This window comes from Silurus meridionalis, chromosome 15 (assembly GCF_014805685.1).
Source record: "Silurus meridionalis isolate SWU-2019-XX chromosome 15, ASM1480568v1, whole genome shotgun sequence".
NCBI lineage: Eukaryota > Metazoa > Chordata > Actinopteri > Siluriformes > Siluridae > Silurus > Silurus meridionalis.
Window position 1 is genome coordinate 20464682 of NC_060898.1, and position 14840 is coordinate 20479521.

The 14840-nt window shown below is 38.3% G+C and overlaps 2 protein-coding genes and 1 non-coding gene across 4 annotated transcripts; 1 reads left to right on the forward strand and 2 right to left on the reverse strand.

Moving 5' to 3' along the window:
* Positions 1–63: 63 nt before the first annotated feature.
* trnav-aac lies at positions 64–136 on the forward strand. Its single transcript has one exon. It is a non-coding gene; the product is annotated as a tRNA-Val (tRNA).
* A 1398-nt stretch (positions 137–1534) lies between these two features.
* On the reverse strand, positions 1535–7041 carry LOC124397875 (heterogeneous nuclear ribonucleoprotein A/B-like). 2 transcript variants are annotated; one of them, XM_046867735.1, is made up of 9 exons: positions 6886–6969; positions 6238–6460; positions 4221–4389; positions 3554–3712; positions 3329–3460; positions 3050–3149; positions 2496–2657; positions 2316–2401; positions 1535–1887 (listed from the first exon to the last, which is right to left on the reverse strand). In XM_046867735.1, exons 2-8 carry the CDS (start codon positions 6441–6443, stop codon positions 2331–2333), a joined length of 999 nt encoding a protein of 332 aa, XP_046723691.1. In that variant the 5' UTR covers positions 6444–6460; positions 6886–6969; the 3' UTR covers positions 1535–1887; positions 2316–2330. The 2 variants fall into 2 exon arrangements, with proteins under 2 accessions (XP_046723691.1, XP_046723692.1); XM_046867736.1 differs by lacking the exon at positions 2316–2401 and having other exon boundaries at positions 6238–6462; positions 6886–7041.
* Positions 7042–8624: 1583 nt separating this feature from the next.
* Positions 8625–13648, reverse strand: LOC124397876 (guanine nucleotide-binding protein subunit beta-2-like 1). The gene is made up of 8 exons (XM_046867737.1): positions 13422–13648; positions 12760–12931; positions 11767–11914; positions 10920–11015; positions 10657–10767; positions 10358–10498; positions 8923–9033; positions 8625–8762 (listed from the first exon to the last, which is right to left on the reverse strand). The coding sequence occupies exons 1-8, from the start codon at positions 13528–13530 to the stop codon at positions 8697–8699; spliced, it is 954 nt and encodes a 317-aa protein (XP_046723693.1). The 5' UTR covers positions 13531–13648; the 3' UTR covers positions 8625–8696.
* Positions 13649–14840: the final 1192 nt, after the last annotated feature.

Here is a 14840-nt window from a genome sequence, read left to right on the forward strand (position 1 = left end):
ATCTTGTTAAATTGGTCGTGCAGTAGTGCAGGTCACTACATTAAACACTCACTGCAGCACTCAGTTTCCGTAGTGTAGTGGTTATCACGTTCGCCTAACACGCGAAAGGTCCCCGGTTCGAGACCGGGCGGAAACAATAATGAGCTTTTATTTATTTTTAAGCCTCTAACTCTTAAAACATACAAGAAATCCTCCAGTTTTTGTACAAAAGGATGTCCTTGGCCAAACAAGTCTGATGTATGAAGACCCAACCTTCTGCACACATTACACCACTTCATCATGGTTACAATATTCCCTAAAAAACATGGCCTCTTTCAGCAGGGTAATGCACTCTTCCAAACCACAAAAGATTCAAGAATGGTTAGAGGAACATTAGCATTTGTCCTAATATTACAATCTGATGCAGAATCTGTGGGATATCCTGGTGAAAGCGGTCTGATCGATGAAGGTCCCACTTTCTGTTGTAGGTGGTTCCTGCTGGTGGCATGTGGTACCAGATACCACAGCAAACCCTCATAAGTCTTATAAAGGCTATGACATGTCCATATAATATATAATTCATAGTTGGCACGATGACAATGTCTCCACTTCTATAAATAGGCTTATGTTCAATAAAAACATTTTTGGTATAGATCTGTAGTTAATCTTGAGTTACTATCAGCATTTGTTATTTACCCTTCTAAAGAATGCGACATTTCAAATACACAGATTTATTCACATACCTTGGTTTGTTGGACCATAACTGCTAGATCATCATCATGAACTGTGTGCAAATGGTTGTTAATCACTCCATAGTACATGAACAATTAGGACTCAGGCCTACTTGGAACCTTAAATAACCATAAGTTACAGGAGTAGAAAGCTGAATGATCAGTGTTTGATGCTCTGCATTTTTTTACATGAGGTCTACTGTGAGATGATGCATTTTGTAAAATGTTAGCATTACGAACACTGTACTACATAATTGTTTAACCCAATATACCTGCCTAAAATATAGTGCCCCAAGGCACTATTTTTTGTGTGTTTTGACCATCTATATCTCACCAGCTGAAAAATATGTGCGTCTGCAATTCAAGGTGCTTATTTATGGTTTTAAACGTGAGACAAGGTAAAGTTGTGTTAAGACTACAGACTACATGCATAAGAGAAGAAAACCCATATTAACACTAGCATTACAAAAATATAGGACAAAATAGACAAATATTAAACAAATGGTTTATTTCTAACAATTTATCAATTACACTATAGGAATGAGAGCTCAAAAAAGGCAGAAAAGCCACCTTGTTACAGGCATTAAGTTTAATCTTACTGATTACTACATTTTACCAAAAGTAAAAGCGCCAAAGTCAAAACAAATCAAAACTGTCAACCAGAAAACAGGACCTAAATGCTCTTATATTACTAGACAACTCTAAATCAAATCACTTAACCACCCCACACCCCAGCCCTTACTCGGTGCATGTGAATTGCAGAAGCATTAAAAAAAAAAAAAAAAAAAAAAAAGTTCTTGGAAACACCAGAAAAAAAAAAAAAATTACTCAAACATTTTATTTCAAAAGCTTGGGCAGCTCACAATCCTCATACGCTGTAAATTCAGTTGACATGTAAAATACAACCATACAATACATTAGATTCAAAAAAGGTACCAAAAAGTACAGTAAAAATTACACTTCCACCACTGGAAATGTGGACAAAGAAAATAAAACAAGAAATAAAAAGTGTGGAATGAGACACAGCGTCCCCATTCATCCGTTGTCCTGTACAAATGGAGCACGAGTCCCATCATACAAAAAAAAAAAGAAAAAAAAAGAAAAAGGAGAGCGAGTGTCCCATCGTGGATGACCTCTTGCTGCTGTTATGGGTTCTTGGGTTGAAAATACTTATGGCCTGAAGAGGAGAAAAAGTGCAGGAATGATGAGTGTAAAACAAAGAGGAAGTTAAAGAGAAAGGACATGCTCCTGAAGAATAAGCAGTGAAGAGTTGAGTAAGAGGGTTTAATATTCCAAGAGAAAGACACCAAGCATTAAGCGAAGCAGATCTCCGACATGCAAATTGAGCAGTCCACCACCACCACCTCAACCCTTATTGATCAAGTAGTGTAGTTCAGATGCATATTTCATCACGGCTAATTCAATTCGATGGTTTTCCCCATAGCCCTTCTAATCTAAGGCCAGGTTATAGTTGAATTTTTTTTTTTTTTTTTTTAATAATTCAGCAAATAAAATTGAGTTGTGGGACATTTTACTAAATTCCAAATAGAGCTAAATAAAGTCCCTACATTTAACCACAGAAAAGTAAAACAAAAAAACGCATACCTGCACTACACGTGATCAGTATGGCTTGTAGCTACTCTGGTGGCCTCCACGTCTTGGAGTTTTCCCATAGCTCGTATTGCCCTGGTCTGAAAGACGAGAGAAAGGATCTGAGCACCTCTGTGCAAAGATAAGTGAATCATGGTGATCTGGCAAGCGGAAGCAGACAGCCTGTGCACTTACTGTAGTCATATCCACCACCATAGCCGTAGTAACCAGAGGAGTAGTCATAGTTGCCATATCCTCCGTAGTTGCCGTAGCCTTGTTGTCCACCATAGCCATAGCCCTGATTGCCATAGCCCTGGTTCCAGTAGTTGCCGTATCCCTGGTTCCAATTTTGCTGGCCTGAGAGGGAAATTATGTTCAGGGCAAAACAAACTTCTGAAGCTTCATCTCTGTTGTGTATATGGTGCAATGAAAAGCACTTCAATTGTGTAACCCTTAGTCATACTGCATACAGAAAACACTAATATGTTTACAAACGACAAGAGTGAACTAATCTCTGCAGTACAACTAATACAGACTCCTGAAGTAAAAATGAACTCGAACTTTTAAAATGTACATTTTAAGTTGTGTGTGTGTGTGTGTGTGTGTGTGTGTGTGTGTGTGTATATATATATATATATATATATATATATATATATATATATATATATATATGTGTATATTATATTATAGATAGATGGATAGATAGATAGACTACATGCCAAATAATTGCGCACATGAATCTGACTTACCGCCACGACCCCTGCCACGACCTCCGTAGCTGCCACCACCACGGCCACCATACTGCTGCTGCTGGTAGACCTCCTTAGGCTGGGCAACTTTAATTTCACACTGAAAATAAAAAGAATAATTAATTCTAGTCAAGCAGCTCCATTCCCCTGGAGCAAACATGCTCGCACATCTATAAGCAAGCAGTTATATCCACAACCCCTGAACCATACATACGGTACATTTAGCATGCCGGGTCAATACATACACCTGAACGCATACGTCCCCTTTTCCTTCATTACCTTGCTTCCGTTAACAGTATGGTATTTCTTTTCGAGAACTTTCTTGACAGGCGTCTCGTCCTTGTAGGTAATAAAGACGAAACCCCTCCTTTTGCTCGTTTTTGGATCCGTGGGAAGTTCGATAGATTCCATCTTTTCAAAAAATAAAAAATAATAATTAATTCAACCGTGTATTCAATATTCATATTTATACATAGTTACGAATTCGCTTGTTGAAGTACTCACCTCGCCGAAGGCCCCGAAGTATTCCCGGATCTTTTCTTCCGTAGTCTCAGGGTTGAGTCCGCCAACAAATATTTTCTTAACAGGGTCCTTTTTCATTGCCATCGCTTTCTTGGGATCGATCTGTCTTCCATCTAGCCTGTGTTCCTTTTGCTGCAACACCTGTTGGACACACAAAAGGTTTATAAACGTTTAAAGAAGCATCTTATGGCTAAGATATACGGTTACTAATACTGGAATGTCATTTCTCTGTATAGAATATCCTGAGTCACCAAAAATGTGTTTTTTTTAATAAATAAAATAAAAAAAGATCCAATTCTTTATTAATTAATTAATTAATTCTTTGTTAATTTTACACACTACCTTTAAAAGTTACAGCTTCAAGCACTTCCCAAGCATAAAAATAGAAATAAAAGTAAATACTAATAATAAATCATAAAAAAAAAATTACCTCAAAGCTACGCTGAAAAAAGTTTTAAGAGCCGATTTAAACACACTAAAAGATTCAGCCATTCTAATCTTAATGGGATCACATCATTGCTGCTAAATTTAGGAACTACGATAGTCTAGGCTAATAAACAAATAAAAAAGGCTCTCAGCATGGCTACGGCTCAGCCACATTTGCAAGACCTACCCATAATACATAATAGAAATCATGTGGGACAAATACCCTTTCCACACTTGCAGCTTCTTTGAAAAGGATGAATCCGAAACCGCGCGACCGCCCCGTGTTAGAATCCATTTTGATGGTACAGTCCGTCACCTCACCAAACTTTGAGAAGTAGTCTTTTAGATCTTTTTTGCTTGTATCCCAGCTGAGACCACCAACAAACATTTTGCTGCAATAAAACAAAAAAAAAGGAACCGTAAGTGTATTATTTTACCAGAAAGTTGCAGGTTTGTGCAACAAATATGCAATTCATAGAGTAAATGCTAAATCCTGAAGACGTCAACAGGCAGAAGAGAATGGGGAGGGGAAAAAAATGTGTCTAAACATGATAGATGTACAGTAGTAGTCTCAAGTGATCAGGACAATCAGAATTTCCCAATTCAGAATTTCCAGTTCTGGAAATCAGTATCCTTATATTTAAAGACCTGCACTAAGTTTTTAAAATTGACAAGCTGTAATCAGAAGCACTGTACAGGAGAGATGATAAAGTTGCAGGAATAATTGCAGCTCCTGACAAACCATCACACACACACACTTTGCCAATGTTGAAATTTGGCAACTTGGTTTCTAAATATTTTGAAGTACTTCCGCAAATTATATACAATAATAAAAACCTAGTGGGAAATCTAACAACTTTGTGAGCAGACAGAGACTATAGATACAGATCTCCATCACGCATCACAGCTGCTGTTTTACGACTTGAATGAACAGGTTCAACACGATTCACAAGCAGTGTGTACTGCCTGACTTTTATGCTTGGGACCAATCACTGATCACATTTCACTGTACTGCTGCACACTCATTCAAAACACTTTTCTCAAAAGATATTTACTAATAAGTGCAAGTAAACTTTGATCTTGCCCCCAACACACACACACACACACACACACACACACACACACACACAATGCTCACTTAAGTGCTTCTCTTTGTCTGTAGAACAATAGAATGTTTATGTTCTCAATAGAACATGCAAGGCGCGATGACCAAAAATGTGATGACAAATACATTTTAATAAATACCATATAATTGGAGGATAATTCAGGTGAAAAGCTTCCTAAAGTATACATTCAAATGCATCAGTTTTCTAGAGGCGTCCAACATGTGCAACATTCGGCAAAAAAAAAAAAAAAAAAAAAACGATAACACTATGATCGCTCAGAAAGTCATTCCTGGGGTCTAAAAAAACTTCTCTGAACTTCTCTCAGGCTTCATTTGCAGTTTAGTGTGGAACATCTGACTGCTGTGCTTGTGACTGATCACTGAAAACCACTGCACAATTTTTTTTTCAACTATTACTGGTGTTTTGTAAATAAATAATTAACCACAAACTATTCTTTGACTATTTTTTTTGACCTGGACTAGAATAGTCAAAAAGGTTTCTTTTTCAAAATCAGTCCAATTTGTAATTTTAGGTCAATGACCACTATGAAAAAAGCTGCAGATTAGGCGACACTTAACAGATGCATCCCTCTAATATCCACAGCATCGGGAGCGCCAAAGCACAGATTTGCCACGGTTACCAAAAACAACTACTTTGGCTAGTCTTATACGAATATAAGTTGTTTTGTTATAGAAGAAGCAATTAAATGGTATTTCAGGAAATAAATCTTTCTGGGAAAAAAACACTAAAATGCATATCAGTCTTCTAAAGACTGTTCAAGTCACCACCACCTAAAAGGCTTGTTCTGAAAGACTGATTCAGGAAATGCATAAAAGTTACCACTGATGTATTTTTTTCAACAACTCATCACCTGTTTTCTCGTTCCTCCTTTAATCATTGACATTTGCAATTTTATATTCCACTTAACACTATGAAGAAAAAATCTGCAGATTAGTATTTGATGCTTGAAGCTGCATTCCTCTCTGAAGATGCTCACAGCTCATAGACAGCAGCAGAGGAAAGAGAGATGTGGACAGCCATGGGCCCCATCCCCCATCATACAGCTAACAAAGAGCTGCTGAACAAAAGCCAAGAAGAAGAAGTGACAGAAGCGGTCGAAGTGTCTTGTCTCACCCTGCGTCTTCCTCTCCCTTGCTGGCTTCGATCTGTCCTCCATCCGCGGCTCCGTTCTGGGACTCGCCCTGAGCGGCCTCGTCTCCTCCTTCTACTCCCTCCACCTCGAGTTGCGTGTCCGCGCTCTCCGCTCCGTTCAGCGCCTCCTCGCCAAGGTTTCCGTTCTCCGAGGTCTCCATTAATTGCTGCTCGCTGTCGTCGGCCATCGCCACTGATTCCGAGTCTCTTTTTAAATCAAACACACACATCGCATGGGTACTGCATCCTGCCAAGCGTCAATACCGCTACAACGATAAAATTAGCGGCTAACAACTTAAAAGTACCTTCGCTTAAAGCAAAACCGCATACATTTATAAATAAAAGCTAATTTCTAAATAGTTACAAAACATGAAAACTATAAAAAAAAAAAATATTTAGCAAACCGTTAAACAAACTCGCACGAACAAGGCAACATTTACAATGGCGCACGTTAGCAAGCATACGCGGCTCAAATGCTACACTCGCGGCCTACACGCTCACCATAGCAACGCGCCGGTTATAGGAAAACTATTTACAAACATTTTTTTAATATGTTTATGCAACATAAAACAAACAGACTATAAATAAGCCTCCCCCTACCAAAAACCAATAATAAATATGCCGGCTTACTGTTTCAGCTCCGCGAGCCTGCGAATATTCAAGATGGACACTGGGTCGCACCGCCGACTCGTGGCAGATTTTATATTGCCGGATGACAAGTCGATGAAGAAAACGCGCTCCGATTCGACAGCCGGGGCGAACGTCCCATTGACGGTGCCCTCTCATTGGCCAATGCGTCTTCCCATAACGCTTTCCGTGCGCAGTTTTTACGCCAGTTCAAACCCGAGCGCTGGCTCGATCCGGTAGCAGGCCGAAGCGACTCAACTAACATTTACAGTAAATGCAGAACAATTTGACGTATTTACATTAAATCTATTAATGTAACTACAACAGTTTTTTTTTTTTACCAAGCATTATGATGACTTTGGTTTTTCAGTAAAATGACAACACTAAAATACGTTAAATAAAATGAATTGTCAACGAGAAAAAGACAAATCTTCTGAGGTTTATTAAATTAATTACTAAACATATCCCACATTTAAACTTGAAATCAGAATTGTAATTGTAAATATAGTTTCCTAAACTGGGATGTTTATATTTTGCAGAGAAATATGCAAAAAAAATAAAAAATTGCCATTATAGGATATAGTATAGGAGATAACTAAACACAAAAATCCGTTTTAGATATTACAAAATACCCACTAGTTAATACTGTGATGAGCTTTTCTAAGTATTTACTGGCACAAAGTTATACTTGTAGCAGGATTAAATTTGATATGAGTTACTGCATCATAAAATATGTCCGCCCTGTATTAATGTGCAAACCATAAAGCAGCAAAAATGGGTTTTCAAAATTAGGTATTACATGTCCAGCACTTCTGTTGTGACTTTTCGTGTGCGATAAACTTAAGTTAATCAGTTTATTATTAAATATGTAAAGAATAAAACAAGACCCCAAAGTAGTCAATACCTGCCAACCTATTTGAATCGCTCAAATGTTTCTAAATTTCAGGCCGACAACAAGGGAATGCTCATTTAATATAATAAACCATTAAAATACATAATTGTTCCGTAAACGGATATTAAAAAGGAAATAAGAATTACTGGATCCACAAGTCATCAAATATTTAACAGCCACAAAACTAAAGAAACCGATTCCTCAGTTAAGAAACTTGAAGCGATTCTCCTTCAGTGCACCTCAAAGAAATAGTGGTGTATTTTATTAAAAATCTGTGTAATGTTTTAAACTAAAAATGATATTTACTCAACCTAATATGTGCCAAATCCAAATGTTAGTCTTTATTTTATTACAGAAAAAACAAAAACAAACAAACAAAAAACACACCACCTGCTATATTTATTTGTCATTCGGAGAATCTCAAAGGGGCCGCTGATGATGTCCGGAAGCCATTAACAAAAATGTGATGTGTTAACGTGTGGTTGCTGTTCCAATTTAAAATACATGTTCAAAGCTACTGTTTTTGTTCTAAACAGTTTTACCTGCAAACTGTATCATTCTACCCCCTGATTTATTTCTCTATGATTTAGTCCTGGCCAATGCCCACCTACCAGTTACATCCTCCTCAATGGAAAATATGAAGTTCGGGAAACCGTACGCAAGCAGTATGCATTTGTAACTTAATTCAGTTGTCACACAAACTGCACCCAGAATCTAACAAATCACCCAAGTCACCAAGCTAGAGTGTGTAAGCAGTGAGATACAGACAAAATGACTTTAACCACTTTAACCACATAAAATTACCAAGATAAAAAAAAACCAAAAACAAAACACTAAAGATACCAAATGATCCGATTTTTATTACTTTATTTGTTTTTATCCAAGTTCCATTCTTAGCATTTTGTTCTTGGAATTAAGGTGTCTATCGGGTTCCAATGGTAACCTGCCACACTCTGATGAGGTTGTCAGTGTAGCCAGCAAACAGAGTCTGAGAAAGAACAAATATGAAACATTATGCTTAATACAGGTGCTCAAAAGCTCACCCGGCTGCTGCATATACATCATTTCACATCTGAAAGCTCATTGAAAAGACAAGCGTGCCTTTTCACACAAACACGGCAAACCTGAAGCAGTCTGCTCTCTCTTACCTGTCCATCCGCAGACCAGGCCAGGGAAGTGCACTGGGGCGGCTCGGCTTTGCTGTTGTTGCTGATCACCTCCTGCCTCAGCTCATCAACTATGATTTTACCCTCCAAATCCTGAAAAGAAAGAACACACACATCAGAAAGGAAGAGAGAAGCTTATGAACAATCGCAACAAGTAAAAAATCTGAGCTAATGAAAAATTTATAATGGGCAACTTTTAGAACACCAAATGTGTAAGAAAAAATTATGCAAGCAAACAGCAACCATAGCACTCTGTATATGTATCTTCAGATATACTGATTGGTTTAAAGTTTATCAAAAAAGGAATATGGTTGTATATGTGCAATAACTTTGCATGATTTTTGAAAAAACATCAGAGCTAATAAAAACAAAAAAACAAATCAGGAACAATTACGAAACCTTTTCTTCACTCTACTTTGATCTACAGTCAAAGTGTTTAAAGGCAAAAACTATTGAACTCTGTGCCTTTTCTGCTAAAGTTTTTCATGGTTGTTTTTTATTCAATTTAAGAAATGTCCAGCAGATCAAAAAAGTGGTGTCAAATCACAGTAAAGTGTTTACTTAAAAACAGTAATTATGCCTGCTGGTAACTACCAAAAAAAAAAAAAAAGTTTGAAAAAATGTATCGCTCACTGAATCTATATCAAACACAGCTCCAGTTCCAGGCACCTATCAGTACTGAGAGGAAGTTCTTGTACAAGACGTATTTCAAAGCTAATACTAATACTTTCTAGTATTAGACCCAGAAGTCAGGACGTCGGTCATATATTCATGGTCTTGGTTCCTACTCATTTAACTACTTGGAAAATTGCAAAGGCTTTTTAAGGGTATGATAAGATGAGATGAGATCATATGATATGGCTTTGGTCATTTCCATCCCCATTCTGTCCACACCTCATCGCTTAAGTTTCTGGCAGAGGTTTCTGACATCTCAGGACCTTTCCCCACCTTGTGTGTCCTCTCCAGCTAAGCAGCGAAAAATGTTCTGTAGCATCAAAATGCAATTCAGCCCAAAGGATTATTACTGAAGGCAAATCTGGATCATACGTGATTTATATTAGGGTCTCTGACATCTTTTGCACTCTGGTCTATTAGGAGACACTGTGGTCCACAGCTTCGCTATCTGAAGCGGCTCATCGCTTGCACAAGAAGCCTGTTGATGTAACCCTGGTTCAAGATGTTTAAAATAAAAACATGAGAAAACCACAAGTGCTTTTTCTCCAACATCCCAGATGAATATAAAGGCAGGACCATCCAGCACAGACTGTTTCAGTTCAAGTATATATGCACTAGTCTTAGAACCTTCCTGTGATGCATCACCACACTGCACTACTGAAAGCACCAAGTATGAGAATCAGTTCAAAGTCTATCGAACATTTTTACAATGTTAACAGAAAATTAAGAAACGCAGCAATACCCAGATCTTGATGGAAGGGCCGGTGGCAGCGCAGAGCCAGTATCGGTTAGGGCTGAAGCAGAGAGCATTGATGGTGTCACCACCATCCAGAGTGTACAGGTGCTTCCCTTCATTCAGATCCCACAGCATGGCCTGCCCGTCCTGCACGATGCGAATGAGAGAAACACAAAAACGATCAGCACAAATACACTATAAACAAGAGCATATTTGTGTGAATTCATACTGATGAACCTCACTGCTTTCTTGCCAAATACTCAGAAGACATTCATTGCTTTACCACAAGACAGAGGTGGCATTACCTTTCCACCAGAAGCGCAGAGGGACCCATCAGGGGACACGGTGACCGTGTTTAGGAAACCAGTGTGTCCAATGTGGTTGGTCTTCAGCTTGCAGTTGGCCAAATTCCACACCTGAGGACCATTTATAACAAATTACAGCCTTTCCCAAAAATCTACTACGCCTACATAAATGGTCAATCGAGCAGCTTTGAGCACAGTACAACAATCTGACAAAAAAAAAAAAATATGAGGTTCATATAAGTGGCCTATAAACCGGAGCTCACCTTAACCAGCTTGTCCCAGCCGCAGGACACAATGATGGGGTTGCTGCTGTTGGGTGAGAAGCGCACGCAGGACACCCACTCAGAGTGACCCTCATCCTGTGAACACACAAACACACTTTATAAGCTCCAAACATGTTCTCCATAATACCACATCCCTAAATAACCAACTGGACGATGCACGAATGCTGGTCAGAGTTTCTCAACAGATGTTGAACTTCTGGATCAAAAGAATGAGTTCAATTCGAAGCACTTCTGGATAATGGGGTCGGCCAAATAATAATAAATGTACTCAAAGTTGATTGACTCATCTGCTGTTATTATTAGGGCTGAAACAATTCCCTGAGTAACTCGAATAATTCTAATTTTAAAAAAGGAGCTTCGTTTAGTTTAACTATACAAAGAGCACTGTGTTTCCCCACGGACCATTAGTATCGACGCACCACCTGCTAAACTTTGAACCACTCTGGACAGGCAACAAGACGCTGCGGAATAAAAAAATGGAGGAACGGGGAGAAAAGAGCGAGAGGAGAAGATAATTATTAAAGTAATTTGAGTAAAATAGATTTTTTTTATATTTGCATTTTGATGTAATATGGCAATTAAAAGCACTTAATGGGTTTAGTTTCCACAGATATTCGTGTGCAATTTCAGGAATAACTTTTTCGCTTAAAATGTAATAAATTAGTTTTTGTTCTAAAAGAGCCGTGTAAAAAATAAAAGGTTTAATTTAAAAGCCATAAAATTGTATGAAGAGTGACAGAACTGTCATTCAAAGTCCAAAATAAAGATCCACAATTTGGGTCTAATCTGACAGCCTCTACAGGTTGGAGACACGAGCAGGTCTCACCTGGATGGTGTATTTGCAGACACCCAGAGTGTTCCACAGCTTGATGGTCTTGTCCCGGGAGCCAGACACGATCTGGCGGTTATCGGCAGAGAAGGCAACGCTCAGCACGTCCTTGGTGTGTCCAACAAAGCGACGAGTTGTGGTTCCACTGGAGAAAAAAGATACAGGAGTTTATACATACTTTCCAGCAAAGTAAAACAAATATATAGATATTCTTCTCATATCTAAGTGATGCTGGAGTCAAAGCACAGGGAACTCCCATGGTATGAAACCCCAGGACTGCAGATGGTTAAGTGTCTTGTTTAAGAGCCTAAAGAGTGGCAGCTTGGCAATACTGGGGCTCCGACCTTCTGATCAGTAACAAGGAGCCTTAACCACTTCCCAGTCTGGACACACGTCCTAATTCACTAACTGATCAAAGTGTAAATGCCAGCATCGGTTCAAAAGTTCAAGCAACTTTAAACGTACATTAAATGCAAATGGGGTAACAAACAAAAATCACCTCACACTATTGTAGAATCGATTTTCCCCCCACACCATGTGAAAGTGGTCTTACAGAGACACGATTTGTTCTGATGAAAATGTGAAGTGGCTTGAAGATGGTAATACTCTTGGTTATAATTTTGACACTAAAACTTCTTTAATGTTTCATTAAAAAAAATAAATCAAGTTTTTTGAGCAACACTTTGGGCTGAAATAACTAGCACTTTATTGAGGAAGGTATTTCAATGGTTACGGTTCTGGAGTATTGATCAGAATGTTGGAAGTTTAAGCGACAGTATTGCCAAGCTGCCACTTTCGGGCCCTTGAGCAAGGCCCTTAACGCGCTGTATCATGGCCGGTGCTGCGTTCCCAACCCCTGCTTCCTAACATCAGTGGGAAACGCAAAGAAAGAATCTCACTCTGCTGTAACATATACGTGAAAGGGTTCTCGTTCTTTCTTTAAGTCAGCCATGATTGAAAGCTGTCAGATGTTTCCTATCTTAGACTCACGTGGTGAGATCCCAGAGACGAAGAGTGCTGTCCCACGACCCGGACAGAGCAAACTGTCCGTCCGAGGAGATGACCACATCGCTGACGAAGTGCGAGTGTCCACGCAGAGCACGCTGGGGCACGCCGTAGTTGGTCTCGTCACGGGTCAGCTTCCACATGATGATGGACTTATCTGCAGGTGAGAAAAGCGAGAAGAAGCAGCTGGTGTTAGTTGAGTGTCTTCTTATAATAATTCTGGAATCCGTGTTGAATATTCAAGTGCTGAATAAACCCGAATGGATGTGACAGGTTTGGGGATTGAAAATGGTAACAATAATGATGGTCTCTAACATAATACATTTTAAATGATCACAAAGATGGAAATGCATTTTTTTGGGTCTGAAATCGTTAACATTAAACCCAATAGAGTGCTCAATATAATAAGAGAATGAAGAGAGCTTGATAGCAGTTTTTATACAACCCTACTTGCTTATACAAATAAAACACACAAATTGTATTCTAGCAATAATAAACTGAATTAAATAAACATTTATAGGTCCTAAGGTTTGCTTTTCTTTAGTATTTTGTGTAATTTATTACTCAGAGCACTGACACACACAGCACCGAGGCGTGCCACATAGACCAGCCGGCTCTCAGAGCACAGTAATGGCGCAGGCCCTCACCTCGGGACGCGGACAGAATCATGTCAGGAAACTGAGGAGTTGTGGCGATTTGGGTCACCCAACCGCTGTGGCCCTTCAGGGTCCCTCTCAAAGTCATCTGCTCAGTCATTTTGGCAAACCTGTATCGCGCCTTTCAGGGTCGATGGCTTTAGATTGAGTCGGAGGGCTCAACTAGCCAAACTCCTCAGTCTTTTTAGGCACAGGAAAAGGACCGTCAAACACCCGGAAGCAAATCTTCTGCGCGCGGTGTCGATCCGAGGCATTATGGGAAATGTAGTATTTTGGAGTACTAGTGGGAAGCCATTACTGTATGCATAAACGCACTCACATGGACTACTTTATTTTATAAACATTATCTACATTTCTGTTATTTAACTATTCCTATTTAGTAAACGTACATTATCATATTTATTTATCTTATTTATCTTATTTTGAACACAGGTAATTTTGTGCTAAGATTGTTGAAGCTAAAATATTTCTACTTTGAATACAGTGACTTAATTTTTTGTTGAAAAAAAATTGTTAATAATAATTAATAAAATATGACATAAAATAATAAATACTGCACACACACATTTATATATATATATATATATATATATATATATATATATATATATATATATATATATATATATATATATATATATATATAAACACCTTAATTAATGCTCAAGACATCCAAACTATGACATTCAACATTCTATCATCAGATTCACGAGGTAGTCAACTATAATGATTATAATAAATACATTCACAGATTTGTCTTATCAAGAGTTCATTTGTGATATTTCTTGCCATCCTAATGCAAGAGGTGAAAAGGAAAATGTAAGGAAGGAATTAATAGAATTAGTCGTGCTACTACAACAAATCCACATTATGGCAAGAAACACAGTTAAGTAAAGAAAAAAGATCAATCATCACTTTAAAAAATGAAGATTTTCCTAAACTTATATCATTCTAATTGTATAAGCTATTTCTCTCTGTAAATAGCTTTGGGACAGTGTCCATGTTACAACTGTAATACAAACAATACATAATTGAATTCAATTAAAATTACTGGGGTATATTAAATAATATTATTCCTGGGGACCTCTGGCTGTACCTCAGGGCTGTATATTGGGTACTGAAGACCACTGCAAAGAGATTGAGCTGTTTAATCTACGTAGCTCATCAAGCATTTACAAATTTGCCCTAAAAACTGCATCATTTTTTTGTGTATCATCATTTTTGTAACTTCAGACTAGTGTTTTGGGAATATTCCTATAAAAAAATTCTCGCTTTTTTAGGTTTTATATTTGCATACATTGCATACCTAATTGTCCAGGTACAGGCCAATTATAGAACCGATCCCCATCTGCTGTAGATAATAGAGTACATCCGGCGCCCCCTAGCGGCTGACAAATGACAACGCTGAGT

What these genes read in the sequence shown, in the direction of transcription:
- LOC124397875 (XM_046867735.1), bottom strand. Translation starts at nt 6,443, where the DNA reads ATGGCCGACGACAGCGAGCAGCAATTAATGGAGACCTCGGAGAACGGA. An exon ending in AAGGGAGAGGAAGACGCAGG is followed by an intron (nt 4,390 to 6,237) that starts GTGAGACAAGAC and finishes GTTTTATTGCAG; the next exon opens with CAAAATGTTTGTTGGTGGTC. An exon ending in ACTTCGGGGCCTTCGGCGAG is followed by an intron (nt 3,461 to 3,553) that starts GTGAGTACTTCA and finishes TTTTTTGAAAAG; the next exon opens with ATGGAATCTATCGAACTTCC.
- LOC124397876 (XM_046867737.1), bottom strand. Translation starts at nt 13,530, where the DNA reads ATGACTGAGCAGATGACTTTGAGAGGGACCCTGAAGGGCCACAGCGGT. An exon ending in CGTCTCTGGGATCTCACCAC is followed by an intron (nt 11,915 to 12,759) that starts GTGAGTCTAAGA and finishes TTTTTTCTCCAG; the next exon opens with TGGAACCACAACTCGTCGCT. An exon ending in GCTGGGACAAGCTGGTTAAG is followed by an intron (nt 10,768 to 10,919) that starts GTGAGCTCCGGT and finishes AATGGTCCTCAG; the next exon opens with GTGTGGAATTTGGCCAACTG.